This window comes from Sinohyriopsis cumingii, chromosome 4, assembly GCF_028554795.1.
Source record: "Sinohyriopsis cumingii isolate HCF-2022 chromosome 4, ASM2855479v2, whole genome shotgun sequence".
In the NCBI taxonomy this organism is placed as follows: Eukaryota; Metazoa; Mollusca; class Bivalvia; order Unionida; family Unionidae; genus Sinohyriopsis; species Sinohyriopsis cumingii.
In genome coordinates this window covers 35,871,445-35,892,646 of record NC_142964.1, presented here as the reverse complement: position 1 = coordinate 35,892,646, position 21,202 = coordinate 35,871,445, and the positions used below count along the sequence as shown (strand labels likewise).

At 34.8% G+C, this 21,202-nt stretch overlaps 2 protein-coding genes across 4 annotated transcripts in view; one reads left to right on the top strand and one right to left on the bottom strand.

The window, feature by feature from the left end:
- The window catches only part of LOC149800931 (protein sidekick-2-like), a 28,899-nt gene extending 27,685 nt beyond the window's left edge, over positions 1-1,214 (bottom strand). For both annotated transcript variants that reach the window (XM_089954990.1, XM_089954991.1), the window contains exon 1: positions 1,049-1,214. In XM_089954990.1, coding sequence (XP_089811116.1) covers positions 1,049-1,130 — 82 coding nt within the window. In that variant the 5' untranslated portion in view covers positions 1,131-1,214. The remainder of the gene's footprint in view (positions 1-1,048) is intronic.
- A 7,849-nt stretch (positions 1,215-9,063) lies between these two features.
- LOC149800930 (uncharacterized) overlaps positions 9,064-21,202 on the top strand; it is a 67,963-nt gene continuing 55,824 nt past the window's right edge. For both annotated transcript variants that reach the window (XM_089954237.1, XM_089954236.1), the window contains exon 1: positions 9,064-9,117. In XM_089954237.1, coding sequence (XP_089810363.1) covers positions 9,098-9,117 — 20 coding nt within the window. In that variant the 5' untranslated portion in view covers positions 9,064-9,097. The remainder of the gene's footprint in view (positions 9,118-21,202) is intronic.

Genomic DNA, 21,202 nt, shown 5'->3' with positions numbered 1-21,202 from the left:
TCACGAGCCCTCGATTTTGGTCAAGGAATGTATATTATTTTCAATACCGCTATTTGGTAATGTTCAAAACTCAGGCTTTATTTGGAAATCTATTAGTTTTTTCCTTTAAATGCACAAATCATCCAGTGGTTTTACAATGCTACCTTTCGTGGCTTTCTGGTTATTAATTAACTACTAGTTATATGGGTTCAAAAAAAAAAACACACACACACACACACAAAAAAAAAAAAAAAAAAAAAAAAAAGAAACACGATCGTATCGACCGACAAAAATCAATAACCATCCCCACCGTCACAGTCGGATTCTTGGATATGCCTAAAAGTTACGAAACGTTCACCCGTTATACGTGTAGTTTAGCATGTTAACGCAGCGTATTTTGTAGCACTCAGTTGTATATGTCCTCGGGTACCCCGTGTGAATTATTCGACCTATTAACATACTGAAAATAAAAGGTAACGACCCGATCGATTACCTGGAAGTAATTGAAAAGACTTTTATTAATTACTTTAAAAAATGCACACAATCCGCAGATGCCAGTAATGAGTATCTCTTACACACACACACACGTGCATGATAGTAATTCCACTGCTAGAGGTTATGAAGTTGGGGACATTTAAAAAAAAATGAAAGTGAAAGTAGAACAACATATACATAGTACGTGCCTTCATAAGGTACATCTGCTAATTCTTACCGCCCATTAATCAGAAACTAGAGGGAGGAGGACAACTAGGACGATTAGCAACTTCGTTCCGAATGATTACTAAAAGTACATGAAGCAATGCTAGTACGTATACAACATAATGCTATACAGTTGGTTGGTCATGCGTTCAAGTTCTGGGTCTTCTATGTTCTATTCCGTAATAAAAATCATGTACTACAACCATGGTTACTAGTTTATCCAGAAAAGTTGTTAAATATGAAACACGTAAAAAGAATGAACGTGGTTAAACACTATATATACACACTGTGTAATCGAAACCAACCGCTAACAAAAATGTCAGTATCTACAGGCCTTGCACCTATATATGGTTTATGCGTAACAACCTACCTTGCACGAAAAAGATGAACATCCTATTTAGAAGATATATGGATAAAGTCTTCAAAAATATCAAACACAAGATATGACCCATTTTCACCAATCTTAAACTTCAGCCTATCACAAACATTCCCTCGATTTTGTAAGCTCGTCTAGTAGGTAAATCTTATGTATACGTATCAACACTCAGGGAAGTTATACGCCTTAATATGTTCGAAAACTACTGTGGAGAGAGAGAGACAGAGACAGAGACAGACAGACAGAGAGACTCAACTTGAAAAGACCCAGTTACTTGAAACATCTAGTTACTTTTAATTAAAACAATCATAGTTTCAATCACCAAAATCTGAGAGATGACAACTAACAATCGGCATGTGCAATTTACACATTTGCCAACATTTCACAGCACAAAAACAGAATGCATCAGGGTAGCTGCTGATGGCCTTATTGTGTTGGTATTAAGATTTCAGAACAAATTACCACGACACTGGCGCGCGTGTGTGTGTACGTGTGTGTGTGTGCGTGTGTGTGTTCGTCCATTTTTCTTATATCTTGGCTTTTCGCGGGCAAATTGGGAGTGTATTTTTTATCTGTGTTATACATTTACGGATTTTGATATGCTAAGTTGACGTTAGTTGTACGCAGTCGGACAAATGGAAAGCATCATTCAATCTTCCCAGGAATTTTGACTGTGGCGGACTTTGATTCTGCATAAGAAATCTGGCAGTACCAAGTGTTAATGTGGTCAAGCTTAAATGCCAGGAAAGAACAAATATCAAGCTGTCTTATGTATAAATAGAAATTTTAATAGTATTTCTTTCGAAATGTCTGGGTTTTTTCATATAATGGTATCTTTTCTTGGACGGTTATTTATATTTTCACACAAAATCAACAATCTGTTCTCGTATTTGGTTACCCCTTGGTGAATTAGAAACAAAAAATTTTTTCTATCGCTGGATTTGCTTCATGTGAATCAAACGACGAGGTTACACACTTTATTACATCGACCAGTTTTACGATTCCTAACAATTAATGCCGATGCACACTTCAACTAATAGCAGTTTTCCTTCTCTCAGTTAAATAGTTGTTTGTTGTACAGTGTCCCTTGGAGTAGACATTCGTGAACACTCGTTCTCAACACTCTCGTATTTTGCGGGATAAAAATAGCAGTAGTTAGGTCACTGCTATTATCGAGGTATTTTTAGGCCCCTTGATGGGGAAAACAGTTGCTACGATAATCATCTCCCCTTAAACATAATTCTGACAGAAAAGCGTAGGAGTATATGTGCAAAAGTTTAACTGTTTGATAATTTGTTGTAGAATCGTACTCTTGAAATGCGATCAGTTCTTAGATGTATCGGGTGATCAAATGTGCGGATTGTTGTAGTCATTTATCGCTTAAGGCTACTCTCGAAACCTATCGAGCTTTTAGGAGTGTCAGGGTGACCAAATGTACTGATTGAAAATTTTAACCCAGTCAGTAACTAGCAAGACATATGACCACTTGTAGTGATGGCGGTGGCGTCGTCAACGCTGATAAACTTTATTAAAAGTTGTTGAAAATCGTACAGATGTTCTGCACCTGTGTCTGTAAATAGCGGAAAGTTTGGGACTTTAATTCCATATATCCATCGTGATCATCTGATCTGCTTGGATTTGTGTCTGCCTGCTCGACGCCGTTCATTGGCTTGGCACCGCGTTCATTAAAATTGCTGAATTTTTATTTCTTTTTCTCTTTTATTCTTGTTTTCACAACAATCTCTTATTGCGGTGTTTTCATTGCCTTTGCTGAGTTATGTTAAATTAATTGTTTTTGCGGATTCTTCAAGATAAGTGGAGACAAAATTATGTGAACTTTATTTTGCTGTTATCCTCAATTTTTATATATAATATGCATACAGCGTTGTTATTGATACTTTCAAAAGATTTTAAGGAAAAAACACAAATATACAGGAGTCATTCAAAGGGGCTGACGCTCTAATGGGGTGAAGAGAATCTTCGTGAATTCAAGAGAATACCATTTCTTCCTTTTAACCGTCGAGTACTGAAATCACCTCTGATTTTCTTCGGCAAGAGCAAGGTTTTTAAATTGGCTGCTGTGGTAGATATATTGAATGTCAGCTCGGCACCACTTTCATTTAGGAGAAAGTTTATATCATTATAAGACTTTTGGTGAAAACCTGTGGTAATGGTTATCCATACATGGGGTAACTATAACAACAAGACTTAAGACCGATCGTCCTGACAACCGTATTGGATGTATAACTGACACCATTGTCATTTGGACCAACTTGGCATCCTAAGAATTCAATCGGTGTAAACCCCTTATTGTTGTAGCCATACAGTTTGAAAGGAGCATGTATACCGATATTTTCAATATATGATTTTCCATTTGGGAAGATTAGCCATAGCAAGATTTTCAAGAATGTTTCCATGGCGGCCATATTGGACGTCTGACAGAGACTGTTTTCATTTAAGACCAACAGGGCAATATAAGAAGTTTTCTAGTGAAAAACTCACATCAGTATGAACTTCTGTTCAAGCTGAATTGTTATAACAAGATTTTTAAGATGGCTGCCATATTCGATGTCAGATGGGCACAATTTTCACTTACGACCAGCTAGATATCATAATACGTCTTTTTTGTAACAATCCAGTGTTGATATAGTAGTCCATTCAGGAGGAGTAGCGATAATAATATTACAAAATGTATTGCCGTGGCGGCAATATTGGACGTCAGTTAAGCACCATTTTCATTTAAAATCAACTGGACAATACAACAAGTTTTCTGGTGTAAACCTAACGTCAGTATGACTTTTTGTTTCAGTAGAGTTGTGATGACATTTTAAAATGGCGGCCATATTTGATGTCAGATGGTAACCACTTTTATTTTCGACCAGCTAGACAACATAAACAAGTCTTTTAGTGAAAATTCCATATTGATATGGCAATCCATTCAGGAGGAGTAGCGATAATAAGATTTTCAAACTTGCTGCCGTGGTGGTCATGTTGGAAGTCAGCTAGGCCCCTTTTTCATTTAAGACAACTAAACATCATACGAAATATTTTAGTGAAACCCCCGTGGTTTATATAATCATCGTTTTGGAAGGAGTAGCGATAACAATATTAGCCATATGGAGGCTGTGGTGGCCATATTGGATATCAGATCAGCGCCATTTTCATTTAGGACCTTCTCGATATCAAAAGAAGTCTTTTAGTTAAAAAAAACATGTTGACATGACCATCCATTCAGGAGGAGTAGCGATAAGATGACTGCCGTGACCGCCTTATTGGACGTAGGATCAACACTATTTTCATTTAGGACCAACTAGTAACAATAAGAAGTATTTCAGTGTATATCCCATGTTGACATGACCAGCTTGATATATATATATATATATATATATATATATATATATATATATATATATATATATATATATATATTGTAACTCCTGTTCAATGATTTTATCTAATTTTTATGTTATTCATGGTTGTAGTGTGTATATAATATTTTTTGTTATTAATTGTACGTGGCCTGGCTCTGTTAAGAACACAGATTGTGTAGGATGTATAAATAGATGTTTACGTACATGTTGAAAATTAGTGATAATAATCCTAATAATAAGACTTAAAATAGCGCTTATGGCGTAGTTTCTCAGTGACTGATGGGATATGGAAATTTCGAGAATAATTATGTGGTTTTGCATGGTTGCACGAGGTCACGTAACTATGCTTAGTTCACCAAATTCAATAGTGTATGATATCTTGTTGGGTCTACTGCGAAGTACAGTCGCAATAAATGGTGTATATCAGAAGAAAATTAAGCATTCAATTCCGTTCTGATTTCTGGACTCATTCACACTTTTGTTTACCTGACGTAAGTCTTTATGTTGTACTTAGATATTTTTCAAGAAGAAAAACGCTTGTTTGGACTGTTCATTGTTGATAGAAAGTGCCTATTATTTGGACTATAATATTATTCTGGAATGGTTATAAATTATTCGAAAGAATTTTGGACAACCCCATCTTGACAACACCACGGTTATTGGAGTACCAGTACTTTTCCGTTACTGAACAGGTAACTTTTCATTCGTTTAGGACTTTCATAAACACCTTTGTAAGGACTAATTTGGATTCACTTCATAATACTGTAAGATCCTCTTAAACTTTTCATTTCTAACTTTGATAATTTAATTATTTGTTAAATTTTACAAAACTTGATGGTTTTGCTTCTTTTCTTTTACTTAAGTTTGTGACTATAGAGTCGTAACAAACCATTCTGGAGGCATTGCGATAAGATGGGTGCCTTGGCGGCCATATTGGAAGCCATATTGTCACCAGTTTTATTTGGGACCAACTAGACATAACAAGTATTCAAATGAAAAACTCGTGTTGACTACCATCCATTCAGGAGGAGTAGCGATAACAAGATATTCAACTGGCCAATATATTTGATGTCCGAGCAGCACCATTTGTATTTAGAATCAAGTAGAGATTGGGATGAATGTGGGTGGGTGAAGATTTATGGCATTCCTCCACAAACGTTTAGGAGGAGTAGCGATGAAAAACTCGTGCTAATGGATGGACGGACGACATGCGACAGACAATATATTATCCAATAAGCTCTTCTGGTTCATGGCTAGTAGATCTAAAGTACGTTTCAAAAAGATAGCTGTAACAGAGACGAACATTTGTTTTAGGTACCAAAGTACCAATGACGTCTTTCTCGCATGACTTTTAGTAAAGATTGTTCCTAAAATTGGTACTTTAGGATTGTACCCATCTACATTGTCTTCTGGTTTTTAAGATCCGCGACTCATTTCCATTAAAGCGAGTTGTGTGTGTGTGTGTGTGTGTTAATCTGCAATAGTCTCCTAAATATGTATTGCAGATGGTGACCTCACCAATAATGGTTCCGCTATTACAGATTTCAGATTTAATATTGTTTGTTGGTATTCTAGATCTGGTTGGTCTCCCAGGTCATTCCATGACCACTTATTGGGGAAAGACGTTGATAGCTTCGAACAAGAACACGGAAACCGCCTAGATCTCTGTACTAGAATTATATTGACAGCTGGGCGAAGTACAATGGGTTTTTGAGCGTTGCTAGTAAGTATAGTAAGTATAAATTCCTATATGTACAGACTCTCATGAATTAACCATTAAAATATTTAACGAACATAATTAAAAGATCATGCAGATTTTCATGCCGCATTTCATCATTGGTCTGAACACGCATATAATTCTACCAAATGTAGTTGTATTACTAATTCCCAGGGTTTTGGAGTGTATAATGAGGTCGACTTGGATGAAAAGAAGGAAGCCGGGCGGTGTTGGTAGCCATAGACGAGAAAATCTCTGACTTTGTTACGTACATTATGCATTCTTTTCTAATCTTCTTCTTTCTGAAATAATTTTTTTAAAAACAATTTTCATTTTTGAATTATGCACAATTTCCCTATCTTCGCTAGCCATGGTTCCGATAACCCTATCTACAGATAGGGTTATCGGAACATTGGCTTGCGAAGATACAATTATCCATGAATATATCTTTTCACATTTGTAAAACTTTCAGTGACCTTGATAGCATCACTGTCATTAAGCAGGGTATAAATGTAACGTGTTTTTTTTAACAGAGAAAGAGGGTACTGATTGACTGAGGTGTGGGGATGGTGATACGGCTCGTGGTCTGAACAATTTGTGTCGAAAATGCACATGTACTGTTATTTAAAGAGACTTATTTAATAGCAATTTTGCATGCTCTTTGTTTACTCTGTTGCATAAAATGAATTAATATTAACAATTGAACCGTTAGAGATGTTTGATAAAGTGCTTGTACTTTCTCTATGCACTTCCTTTTATACAATGAAGGCGGAACTTTTATTTCGCAAAAAGGCCCTTCGGCTATCTGCAAGTCAGGCAAATAAATGAATTGTCGAGGACATGAAGAACAAGAAGGAAATGACAAGTTGAATGATACATATACAATCTGGGAATGAAATGTGCAAAATATTTTTCCATTAAGGATAATAATAATTCATTAAGTGCCTATATAATTTTCATTGTGCCATTGTATTCAAAATAACTGTAGTTGAAATCCAATGGTTCTATGTTTCCAAAAGTATAGAAAGAAGAAACGCAGGTTTAGAGGAAAAGATCGAACCATGATATACCTCTCAGACGCCTGATAAACAAATATCCTTGAGACGGGATGAGACATCTTCGCTAGTCAAAATTCTGATATGTTAATCCTATCTACACCTCGGCGGATCGAGCAGATATTTCAATGCTTTGTCCTAGCGACATCTATTGAAATTCGTAGCTGCCTCCCTTAGTATGTAATGTCATCTAATCAAAAGCGTGTAATAGCAGTGTTTTATAAATCAGCCGAAAATGGTTGAGGCAATTGACTTCAAAAGGAAACTTTGTAAGTTTAACAACGAAAGTGTGACTTTGTACCAGAGAGAAGCCATTACAGGCGTATTTGAGGGAAAGGATGCATTTGTACAAACACGGACCAGCAGTGGAAAAATTATTATTTATAAGTCCATTCTAGTTGTGTGCTCCTCTTCCCCCGATCGTGTAGGAACAGTGTTAAAATGTAAAGATGCTGATTTTGTTTGGATGCGGTGGCTTCCCGCCACATCCAATAAAATTCACATACCCGAAGCGCTGAAATGTCTGATCGATCAGTCAATGTGTAAATAGGGTCAACCGATAGGAACCTGGGCTAGCGAAGATGGTTGAGACAGAAGCCGAGTCTTAAAGACACGAATGCTAAAAGCGGAATCAGATTTACGATTGTAGATTTGTTTGTTTGTTTGTTTGTTTGTTCATGTCATCTACCCTATCCTCATGGATAAACCTATCGGTTCTGCATCATCTCGACTTCTCGCACACTACAAAACAGAGACTCAAAGACAAATTTCAATATCTGACGGTTACTTATTAAATAATCATATATATATACTCTGCCAACAACAACAACAACAAAATACCCTTACTTTTATATTGAAGGAAATCACTAGAGAAGATAGTACGTAGCAAAGTAAATCTATTTATTGTTTTAATTGTTATTTTCAGTAATGTATTCTTCCAGATTGCATTTTGCTGCCAAATACTATAGATATTTCGAACAGAAACTCAAACAGTAGACACAGGAATTCAAACGAAATGATGTGGTTTACAATGTAACTTTTACACTGAACAAATCCGCACTTTGTAATTATCCATCCGCAAAATGCGAAGAAAAAAAAATCCGTTCATGTAGAAGGCCTGATTTTATAGTATTCAACAAAAACTCCAAAGACTTTGATGTCATCAATCACAACAAGACTTTGAATTTTTGTGATGCCTGCAACAATGAACGCAATATGGAAATTAGAGCCATAATGAGGATGAGCTTTACTAGGTCTGCATTCCTCTTTTTTATTCATGCTTACCACATTCGCTTTGTTTATTTTTTTTATGTGCATTTAATGGTTTTCACCATAGTATTGCATTTTTGTGCTGTTTTTTTTTTTTTTTTTAAATCTGCTTTTTACCTTTATCCCGGAGTTACGTATGGATTAGTCACGACTTTTTATGCTAGAATTATATTTTTTAACAACCATTTTTCTCAAATCGATGCATTTAAGGTACATTTTTTCAAAATATCTCTAGTAATTAAACAGTTTGAGAAATGAAAAATTAATTACAAGAAATGCAAAGAAATGATAGTCATTTCAGATTTGTGTTAGTTTTTTTTACAGGTTTTCTTATTGATTTTCCTTTTAATGGGGACTTTTTTCTCCTTATCCATGGAGTACAAGCCAATAGTTTTGTGCCAGTAGTCTGTGGATCACCCAACTGCTAAGATCGTAAAATAAATGTCTCTAAGTCAGCTTAAGGCAATGAAGTTCAGGAAGCTGGCTTATTATATCTAGGCATGAGCAAATACAGTAAGCATTAATTTCCATCCGTAGGATATTTCTGTTAAGGTTAAGCTATTATTCTGACACTGGTATTGCACCGTTGGACATTTCCGGACGAAAGATCGGAGAAGCACATAGTTTGAAAATGGAAAACTCTTTATGCAGGTAGCTGTTTTGTCTAAGAGATGAGCAATTGGTTTCTTATTGTTAGGATAGGACTTTTTGCCCTAACAACAAAATGTCCAAGTCTGTATATGCCCAAAAGAATAATGTTTATGTTAAGTCAATGGAATTCCATTATGGGGGTCTGAAAGTAGCTATGCTCAGGATATTTTAAAATCGGCACTTGTAATGAGTAATATAAACTTTATTTGTTTTTGTTGTTTTTTTAACCTGTATTTCATTATTACATATTTAAATTTTTTTTTATGACCATAAAACCTAAAATGTTACGACAGTAGCTGATCAAACGTTGAAATCTAAAAATAGCATGTAGTGCAAATTTCCGACATCTGGAGATCAGCAGTTATCTCGCAAACAAAAGAGAATTTACGAACATGTCAAAAGTATAAACATTTTTTTTTTATAGTAACTTAAACTAAATAAATGTTTTGATATTTCTGCATTTCTTCAGGTGAATAAATAAGACATTGAAACCATGTATCCCCATGTTTTTCCTGTCTAGGGTAATTTGGGTTAAATCAACCTGGATTATACATTAGAATTCACCTCGCTTTGATTTGTTCTGAAAGAAAACAAACCAGGCAAATCAAAATTATAAATGCATGCTACTATTAACTGTTTGAATTGCATGTGTTATTTTACCGGAAAACTGAGTAGTAAATTAAAAGTCAAGACAATAATTAACAACACTCCTCAAAATAAAAAGGGGTTAATCCATGTATATAAGTCTATAGGTTGGTGGTAACAATCACCAAATCAGCAGCCCAGAAGTTTATACCTCTGAAGCTGGTAATCAGACATATTAAAATTACGTATCTGGTGCTGAAAATTTACGAAACTGTTATATGGTGTGCCGATTATGGTCAAAATGTTGTCATACTTTTGAAGTGTAACAAGTTTTTGAGCCGGACTTCCACCATGTTGCAACCAATCTGGTGTCTTGAGTGGTTAGAATGCCCACCTTGGATGTGGTTGATCACAAGTTCAAACCCCAGCTGAGTCATACCAGAGACGTATAAAAATGGTACAAGCAGCTGCATCACTAATTGGCACTCAGCATTAAGAGGTTAGTGTTAGGAATGGTCGGCCTGGTGTCAGGATAATGTGACTGGGTGGGACATGGTGCTACATGTCTGCGTCATGATGCTCTGGTGCTAGACATCACTATAAACTGTCACAATGCAGACAGCGTAATGATATGACTCAAATCATTAAAACTACATTAAAAATCCATAAACGTACACCCCACCATGTTGAGGATGCATCTCTAGGTTTGGATTATGAGCCTGACCCACTTAATTCAAAACTAAATTTCAGGCAAGGAGCATCATTTAAAATTTTAAAAAATATCTTTATAAAAAGGATTAAACTGTTTATCTTTCTAAAAATATAATTATAGTGTGTATTTGTCTGAATAAGCGTATCAAATGCAATTTGATAATTTTGTCTTTACTCATCTTAAAATGTGTGCTAAAATTATAATAATAATATAATAATACAAGATTTTTGGTTTTTGTTTTACATAAAAACCTATAATTCCGTGCATGAAGTTATCAAGGGATTACAAGGTATGTTGCAGTAATAAACATTTTGGACTCCGGTTCAGTGTTATTTTCCAAAAAGCTGCTTACAGTAATCTCCCCCTGCTTGATCTTAGTTACCTAAAGTATAAGTCATAAAGGTCCATGTTCCTTTGGAAGATCATTATTTACATGCAACGAGAAATACAGCAAAATTGATGTTAAATTACGTGGACATTTTGGACAAGGTCAGCTTAAATGTGTGATCTGGTACAAACTGGATTGAAAATCAGGTGCTGTGATGTCACATTGAAAGCAGCACTTGTTGAGAAAAAATTTGTACTACCTATTGTTTGTTATGATAAACCTGATATCTTTTTCTTTAAACATTTTAGCACCAGTCTATCATTGTAAAAGTCCATAGCAATCAATAAATTTTGTCTGAAAGTTTTTGGATGGCATTTGAGGTGCAGAGCATGCAACAATAAGGTCTAAATAGACTTTGTGTAGACTATTTTAGTTTTAAATTTTAAAACAGCAATTAATATTTAATCTGAGTAAATGCACCTGCTTGACCACATTGACATATTAAAGTTCTTAAAGATATCTCATATTTCATTTTAAACATTAGTTATTTTTGTATTGAATGTATATCAAATGTCAATGATATATTCTCTCATACTCTTATTGGCGTGCATACAACCAAACGACCACTTGTTGGTGCATCACTTACAGTGATTTGACTTGCTTCAGATGACTCTGATTGTGTTGGTTACACTGTTGTACATTTAACTCTCAAAAAAATATATGACGTAATATTTACAAAATGCAGGTTTATAAGATAAAGCACTTAAAAGAAATGAGATTTAGCATTCCTAATGCATATTTTGTTTTGATAACAGGCCAGTATATCCTGTTGCTGAGTTACTACTTGGAAAGTTAACCCACAAGAAAGTCTACCAACATTATTAAATATTCCACATGAACAATGTAATAATTCATAACTGCATGAAAGTGAATATGTTCTTGAGTGAATTTCTTTATTGGATATGTCTAAGTCAAAGTTTATTTTGGGGTGGGGGTGGGGAGTGTTTCCTTAAGCAGAATATGAGTGTGAACTATTAGGACGGTTGGATTTATGAGCAGTCCATTGTATGGGGTAATAGGATACTATTTTACATATACTTTAGAGGTTTGATAATTGCTATATCTCTTGACCGATTAAAATTCACTCAATTTAAGAGTATGTAGCAGCATAATTAGATAGTACAGTGAGATCGTTTGTGTACATGCAGTAAGTAGGTTTGTTGTATACTTCATTCTAAGAATAGAATAACAGCAAGAAAATTGTTATTTGTGTGTTCGCTGGCACTTGCCACATTACCCTGTGGTACCTGATTCGTAAACCATGCTGCATCATTAGTTAAGATTATATAAGTATTAATTAAATTTTATTTTGTAAAATATGTGAATATGTACTGGTGTAACTTATTTTGATTTTGTGAGCAAGTTACATGTACGAGGTAAAATTGCAATAAAATACTTATGTTGATTGAAACTCCTACTCATCAATTAGCAGACTGTTCCTTTTGTAAACCACTTTGTCTTTTTGTATTTGTGATAGAGGAATTCAGCTTCTGCTGATTTCTGCAGGAATTAAAAATATATTAATGTTACTTTTGTTTGAAATTTGTTCACCTAAGTTATCCATCTTTTTTCCTGATTTGCAAAAGAAGAGACAACTCAGATTTGGGAGTAACCATGATTCCATTTAATTTCGTGTTGTATATTTATTTTCAAACACAAATAGTTCCAAATATATGAAGATGTGCATTGACTTTTAAAATTTTATTTGGAACAAGAATGAGAAGATCAAAAATATCCTCTGTGAGAACACCAAATTCTGCCTTCAGAAACCTCCTGCTTAATTAATAGCGTCTGTTTGACAGCTGCATTGAATAAGTGCACAGCTGTTCTTTGACAGTCCTCTCCTCTTAAGTGCTTACACAGCAACAGGGACCTGATTTTCATATCAGTATGGAGTCAGACATAGGTCTAGAAAGAACTTGTATATTAAACCCTGTGTAACAGCATTTGTACCAACATCCTTGGCTAATTGTCATTTTAGATGAAGGATCTGGTAATAAAATAATTACATTGTACGATTCTAAAGTATCATTAGAACCTCATTTTGAGCTCAAGAAAATAAAATTACAAACACAAACTGTTTGCTTAAAGAATACCTTTGTTTACCCTTATAAGTTCAGTCCCACTGCATGCAAGATATTGTGCATAATGCGTCAGCAGATCATTAGCTTTGTGTTGTTTGCTCTACCGATTACTTCTGACAAGCTGCATAGACCCAGATCTGCCAGTGCATCATGTGATAGCAAACCTGGGGTTGTCAAGGGGTCAATTGCGATATTTGATTTTAAGTCAAATCCAACTGCAAACAACATGGATCCTGATTTTCCATCACATAATAATGTGCTGGCAAAATCAGGGTCTTTGTTGTTTGTTCTACTTATTGCTTCTAGCAAACTGCATAAACCCAGATCAGCCTGTGCATATCCATATGTGATGGCAGATCTAGGTCTGTGCAGTCTTGCAGTTGGACTCAACTTAGATATGAGTCGATTTGGTACTTACATATAAATGGAATTATAGTTTGGGAATAAATTTATATTACCTCATGAAATTTATTTATTGCACATTTTATTTTTCAGACTTTATAATATAATTATTTCACAGCTATTCCTTATGAAACCATCAGTCAGATATTGTTCATTGTCATAGTGTCAACTGTATAAAATATCGTTTCATCATATATAAAAACTCTAAAATGACCATTCAGGTTCCATAAAAAATGTCTCATCTCTTTTACCGCTGTCATTTCATTTACAAAATTAGATTTTTGTCATGAAAGTCAAAAGCCAGAAAGCTATATAAATTTTGTATCTGTTTAAACAGGTGTTATATATCTTTTGTTTCAATAATTTGTTGTTTTGGGATTTAATGTCATTTCTTAGTGCAAATTAGGGCATATATGGGAGTCAGTATTGCTGGTAGAGGAAGTACCCCCAAAAAATCTGGTTATAACCACCAACCAATGGGAAGCTATTGTTTTAATAATAATGATGAAAATATTAATAGAAACATCATCAAAATTTGTTTAAAAAGTAATAATAAATATGAATATTATCATCATCAACATCATCAAAGACATCACTTTTCATTGCCAAGTTCATGTAGTAAATTTTTAAAAAGTTTTTCAGCAATGTTTTAAAAGTAATATATTTATGATGAAGATTATTATTATTAAAGTTATAACAATGAAGAAAGAAGAAAGAGACTCCAAATGATGCATTTACAAAGTCATTATTTTTTTTCCTTTCAGTATCTTCTGCATTTTATAAAGTAGTTTTATATATACTGTACATGTATTACTGATTTTGTTTGGTGGGTTTTTAAAAAAAAAAATGATTTCTTCAAATTAATGGAGTGGGCACAAGTTCCCACAACTTAGGAACTTAAGGTAGGTATTATTTATTTTATGGAGCATTGTTTTCAGACTTTATTTACTACTACTAATACATTTGTTATAATCCCATCTCTCCATGTCTCAAAGCATGTGGCTGCTATGTTTAGTGTATCATGTGTCAGTGCTGTGGGAAATAGTTTACAAAACAAAACACTTTTTGCATTTCGATTGGTACAAAGGTCAAGAAGTTTAGTACAAAAAGGCAGAATCTGTCACATTCCAGTTGTCTGTCATCTGCAGTTAAAAAAACTTTTTGAGGATGGCTTGCACTTGAGATAAGGAAGAAGCCTGTTGAGTTTGGGGTGAAAAATCAAGATCAGTTTGACTGCAGAAGGAAGAAAATTGGTATTGGCACAATAACATTAGTTGCACCAAACTTTGTGGATGATTTACATGTTGGATTAGAAAGAAGTCTATTGATTTGGGACTCAGGAAGGTTAAAGGATATGGGGTCACCATGACTAAGGGGGCACTGACTACAGTTATTATGTACTTCTGAGAGATTGGCAAGTGTAAAGGGAAGTTGTTTGCGTTTGCAACATGCACAGTGGAGAGAATGATAGCATACCTCTAAGTTACCTTTTTGTACTGTGGCTGAAATATTTTTGGATATTGTACTTGTGGAAATTATACATGATTTAAGCACATGGCTAACCAAAATGGCTGCTTCCATGTACTCGAAAATCAGCCTTCATCAGCCTAAAGTTAACTATCTTTAGCAGAGCAGCAGGGAGGGTGAACCCTACAAGTTTTGGAGTAAGTCTTTTTTGAAAATAAAGCTTCCTACAAAAAAAAAATTAAAATACAAGGTCAATAACACCAAACAGAAGCCTTTAACTGACCAAGATTTTCTCTCATTGGGTTAGCTCATTTTGTTATTGTATTTTTGAGTTTTGTGTTTTCAAATTTGTATGCGTGTTCGTTTACCCACCCGGACATTAAATTTTTGTCATCCTCCTCCCTGCTGCTTATCTTAACCAATTTTTTTTTATCAAGACCTACATATCACGACTGAGGATTGTGCAAATATATTGTGATAAATCCATGTGGGGTAGCTTGTGCACGTGAAAAGAAGTTTTTGAGCTTAATCATATCCATATCCCCTGATATCCATATTTTCTGATGAATGTTTTGCAGCATATGAGCAACAACTCCATTTAACACAACTAAAATATTGCAGTTATCTCTGATCACTTTAGGTATTTGTATATATCGTTAAGTAACATAAATCACATCTGTGTTTTTGTGACTGCCTCGAGAAAATATCTGAGTTGGATTTGATTGTTTGTCCAGCATCACGTCATCGTATATTACTAGATTATTAATACAATCTTTAGGTACATCGTAGCATCTCTTATCAGTTATTGATGGTTCCACAGAATATAATTTATCCCATCTGAGCCATCTCACTAGACTGAGCAACAAGTGCGTCTTACCAGACCTAGATGGACCTATGATAATTGCTCTCATAGAACTTGGTAGTTCTCGATGATGCTTGACTGGCTCTTGCTTTTGTGTCGCTGAGAAATCAGTGACATCCATGTTGTAAAAATATAATAAATAATATGGATTTATATTGTGTTCAATGCAAAGCCCCCCTCCACATGTGGATTAACAAAGATAATAACAAAAAAATAAAAATGTGCAATTACATGCAATTGTGTGAATTGTTGTGCAAAAAAACCCATATTTATTTCATCCTTGACAGATGTCAAGGGTGGTGATATTGCTGTTCACTGGGAAAATTACCAGGAGCTCCATGGGTTAAATGCCCAGGAGAAAAACATCTTCCTGGATATAATTATTGTGGTCCTAGAACCCAACTTGATATCCGACTTGACGAGAAAGATCAACCAAGACCTGGAGAGCATCCAGTAAATGTGATTGATCAAGCGTACCACGTTCAGGATGTAGCATATAAAAAAGGATTTACAACAATGACATATTGCAGATGCAAAGTTGATTCACTCGTTAAGTTCCTTTTTATTTTTAAATCTCGAAAAAAACTTGATATCTTCCTAGTAAAATCTGTGATGAAAGGTAAACTAGTGCTAGGGGCTGGTAATTTGTCAGCCGATTATTATGATAATAATGGAATCGATTTATTTAAACTGTCTTGGATTATTATTTGAATATTGCCACAACATTGCTGTGTTACAGCTCACACAATGATTATTCTTTCGTTTCAGCATCATGATAAATTCATTATCGAGATCTAAGTCACGTTTATTTTTTTGTCACATTGTTTATAACAAGCTAATTTTTTCTTATTATATCATCTCCATTGCTAGCAGTTTGATTATTATTTTCTGTAAAGTTGATGATGAGGTATTCTTCTGACTTGAGACTGCAAGATAAACTTAGTTTGACCATTCAGTACGATCATTTTCTGCAGATTCTGACACAGTCATTACCTCATGGTAAATCTTAATCATTTCTGTGAATTCCTGATCAGATATTATTCCATCGCTGAGACTTGATGATGTTAATGAAAATAAATTGTAGTATGCTAGCATTGCTGTATGTAATTTTTTTGTATACTTGTGTAATTTATCAATTGCACACATATTTTTTTTGTGATAATATTAAGAATACTGGCAACAACGGTTATAACAGTGAGACCAATTCATATAACTGGTGCTATAACGTACAATGCTGACAATGCGCCAATAACTGTTACTGTTACAGCGATGATCGCAGATGCAGAATATACAATTATATCAGTAACAACAACAACACGTCTGCAGTATTTTTTTTATTTTACTGTACACTCATCGATGATATTTTTCAGTTGGGTATGCAACAAACACACTTGCTCATATCGGAAATGTTGATCATTGATTGGGTTTTGATTCATTATATTTTAAATGGGTGGTAGTTTAGCGATTAATTTAAGACACCAATAGTACAAAACAAGGATGCATTTTTCCTTGGGTTCCACTACAAATGTTACTTCATCCTTTTGATCTAGTAATACTAACAATACAGAAGGTCCAGATTGTTGAAGACGGCGTAAAATTGAGGTAAATGCTGTAAAGTTTTTATCTCCAATTACTGGGAACCTGTATATGCTGGTAACCTCAGCACGATGTTTAATAGATTTATTGAGTGGTGACCATAATGCTGATCCAGACGCTATTGTATATACTACATTATCTGTGATCTTTTTGATTTTTGAGAGTTTAATGCTGATAACTGTTGGCTTTCCAAAGAAATCCTCAACGATTCCATTTATTGTTTTGAGAAAATTTACAAACGTGGTTACATGATCAGCATGTTCAGATCTGAAAGATATCAGTCCATCATTGATTGCAGTTAACAGATTCATCATTAGGATGTTGTTATTGTCGACATATTTCTTCGTTGCAGCGTCATCGTTTGATTCTGGTTCTCCAAGACCAGTGATTTTATTATTAGCCATGTTGAGAGAACCAGTTATTGTATCACCAGTGGATAGTAAATGATCTCAGTTCTGGTCCTGTTGTTGTTGCTGTCTACATATTTTTTGTTGCCAAATCACATTAATAATTGTATTTTTACTCATGTTCAAATTGCCATATATGATATATTTTTATGATGTGGCCAGTATCATCTTTCCCATGAGTGTTAAGAGTGATTCCTCCGAGTTTTTAATTTTATTGTTTTTAATAAATAGTAAGTTATATTCAGTCACATCTGAAACCCACAGAATTATATGTCAATTGGTCATCTTTAATCGTCCTTGTTTATCCCGCAAAACGGCTTCATTTTGGTCCATATTCGCGAGACTCAAATGATTATCGAGGTCATTTTTGACCTCGTTAAGAGTTGCATATTTGGATAAGTTGCCTTGCTGAGTTTTATTCAGACGAGATCTTCTGTAAATATCTACCATTATATATTAACTAAGACCTGTTTAAAATGTTGGACAATGTAGTATACTCATGCATGGCATTATGAGGTCATATTAGGGACTTAGACACAGCGTTGAGTACAGCAATTACTTCACGGCCACATATGGGCGGATCTGTTACTGTGTGTTTTGGTAATGTTGAATACCAGATTGCAGGAATACTATGTATTCCAGTGTTCACATATTTTAAAAATTCTTTTGGTGGTGCCAGTCCATACAAATTGAATTACACAATTCCATGTAGATCAATGGCATATGCAACCCAATGAGTACCTGGACCAGAACTTCCATCGAGATTAATGATACCGTTTTCAACATTGTTTGGTTGTTTTGATAATTGATCATGCATAAAAACACCTCTGAAGTTTTTTATGTTTAACCTTTTAGCGACATTAAGTGAATCGAAATTGGACATGGAAAGCATCAACAAAGTGTAACAGGAAGTCTTAGACCTTTTCTGTATCATGAATGGGGAGTTCCTGGCAGTCTCAAACCTTTCCCCTTTTATTTTGATTCTGTACCATCCCAGCAGCAGTTCTAACAGCGCCAAGTGCAGCTGCTTTTGCAACAGCTAGGGCTGCAGTGGCTCTTAACCCTGATATAGCTGCAAGAAGTGGAAATATACCACCCTTTTTAGTGATGTCTTTAATGGCGCATGCAGAAAGATTAAGTCTTACACCAGTCTTTGATCGTTTGGCTTCATTGAAGTGCCTGAGTTGACTTTCTGACAATGACAGTTTATTTGGATTACCTGCAGTCTGTTCTTTTTTTAGTGATATTTTTATTCCACAATTGCTTTTTGATACTGATTGTAGCTTTTTAATTTGACCAGGAATCAGAGTAACACTAATATGATGATATGACATAATATCATGAATGATTTAATTACATTTTACATGTTTTCTGCTGGGGCATCAATAACTCTCGTTCATCCACCAACACGTTCAAGTATCATTGTTTTGTCTGATAGTCTAACAGCAATTGTACTATAACCATCAGTGGGCAGTCAAGCTATATGAGCTAGGAAGTGTACATCAATGACTGATTGTCTGAACAAATCCAAATGTTCCATCGAAAAGTAATAGATTGGATATAATGTTGTGAAATCCCCCTGAGATATCTGCAAACCAGAATCCACATTCTGACTGTAAATTTCATCAACTGATGATATGCACGTGCAACATGATTTTGATAAAATTTAGCAAAACTTCTTCAGAAGGTTCTTGTAGTCCATTTATCCTCAAAGCAACTTCACTAACCCCAAGCATGTCAAATACCGTTCCTACAATTCTACTCTGGCATTTTCCTGAAATATGAATATATCTCATGGTGCAGACACTCCCTGCTGTGATGCTATCTGCCTTGTGAATAACCCGGCAGCATTACTTTGAATACTGTATGTGGTCATTGTCAACCGTGATAATGTTGATTTACCACCTTGATCCTTGAAAGAAAGCAACCATTGTTCTTTGGCGAGCGATTGAGTCATTACTGGCATTCACAGCAAATGTTTTGTTAGTATTACTTTACCTGCATCAACTAAATTGGGTCACCAGATTACATCATTGTCAGTGGCTTTTCTTACAAATACCACAGTGTGTTTAGTGCCAAATATAACTTTTCTAACATTTCTATAGAATTCAAATATATGTGATAGTGGAATCATGCATAAAAAATTTTCTTCTACGTTTGACATTTATGTGCGGCAAATCCTAAGTTGAATTCATCGTTCATTGATAACACTGCATTCACAACCACAGCTCCTGCAGCATCTCTTACCTCACCTACATTTACATTTCTGCTTTCTGGATGATCAGTTGTATCCTTTGCAAACATCATTGACACACCAGCTGACCTTTAGTAACCATCAGAATATCTTGCAAGGCCAAGTAACATGGCAACGTCAACATTTTCAAGACATGATTCAATATTTTTTCCATCAATGTGGTGCTGTTAAATAATGCTATAACACCATTGTTAACAAAACCAAATTGATCTAAAATTCCATATGCTGTATCATCTGCCTTCAGTCTCAATGAATGCCTCTGCAGGCAGGAAATATCTGCTTGGATACTGAACTTGCAACTCAATTCATCCTCGTATGTTAGGTAGAATAATATTGATAATTGCGCACAGATTCATCTTTGAGAATTGGTGCATCCATGTCAGATGCTTGATCAGATACATGTTTGAATATTTTATTATAATTGTTATCGTCTAACGTGAAGACCACTCCTGCTATCAGAATAGCAATTATATATTTTTCATTTTCTGACATGGGAACACCAGCCAACTCTGCTAGTTTTTGATTTGCAGCATGATTTATTATTTTACTAATATTTGCAGGCATAATAATCAGTGCTAGGGTTTTTTTACCAATTGTGGTTTTTGTCATATTAATCATGTTAGTGTCTCCTTGAGTGCTGAGAATGCTTTGCTAGCAACATCACCAACAGCACTAATACCTTTATCATGATCAACGTCAATAGCTTTCATTCCCATTTGCTTTGCAATCAGTATTGCTTTTGGGGCTATCCTTCTAAATAGACCCTAAACAACATCACTGAGTCCATGACCGTAAATTGCTTTTTATGTTAGTAATCGTGAATTTGTCACTCTGACCATTACAGGTCCACGTTGAGCATTACATATGATCATCTTGTTTTAGTCAATGTATCTAATTGCATACCCTCAATCACTGTGGTAACCACAATCATCATCATTTTCATCAATGAGGGACCGATAAGCATTAATGTCCATGATATCACCTGTAAATAATCTTTAACAAATAGCAGCTGCTTCATTAATGATTTCTGGGGAATTATTACCTGTGTGTTTTCCACCAATCAGAATCTCTAGTCGTTCAACATCTGCAAGGACATTACTGGGACTGAGTCTATCAAGACCACCAATGGACAAACCACTTTCAGTTTTTTTGTTCATTACTGGTTGCTGTAGATAATTATTGATTTTCTTCTTCAGATGTTTTTTTATTACTTCCTTTGTTACTTCTTTTATAGGTTCCTGTTTTACTGGTTGTTATAGATTATATAATTTTTCTTCTGCTTCATAGATTTCATCAGAGGCAGGACCATTTCTGGATTTTGTGCATGG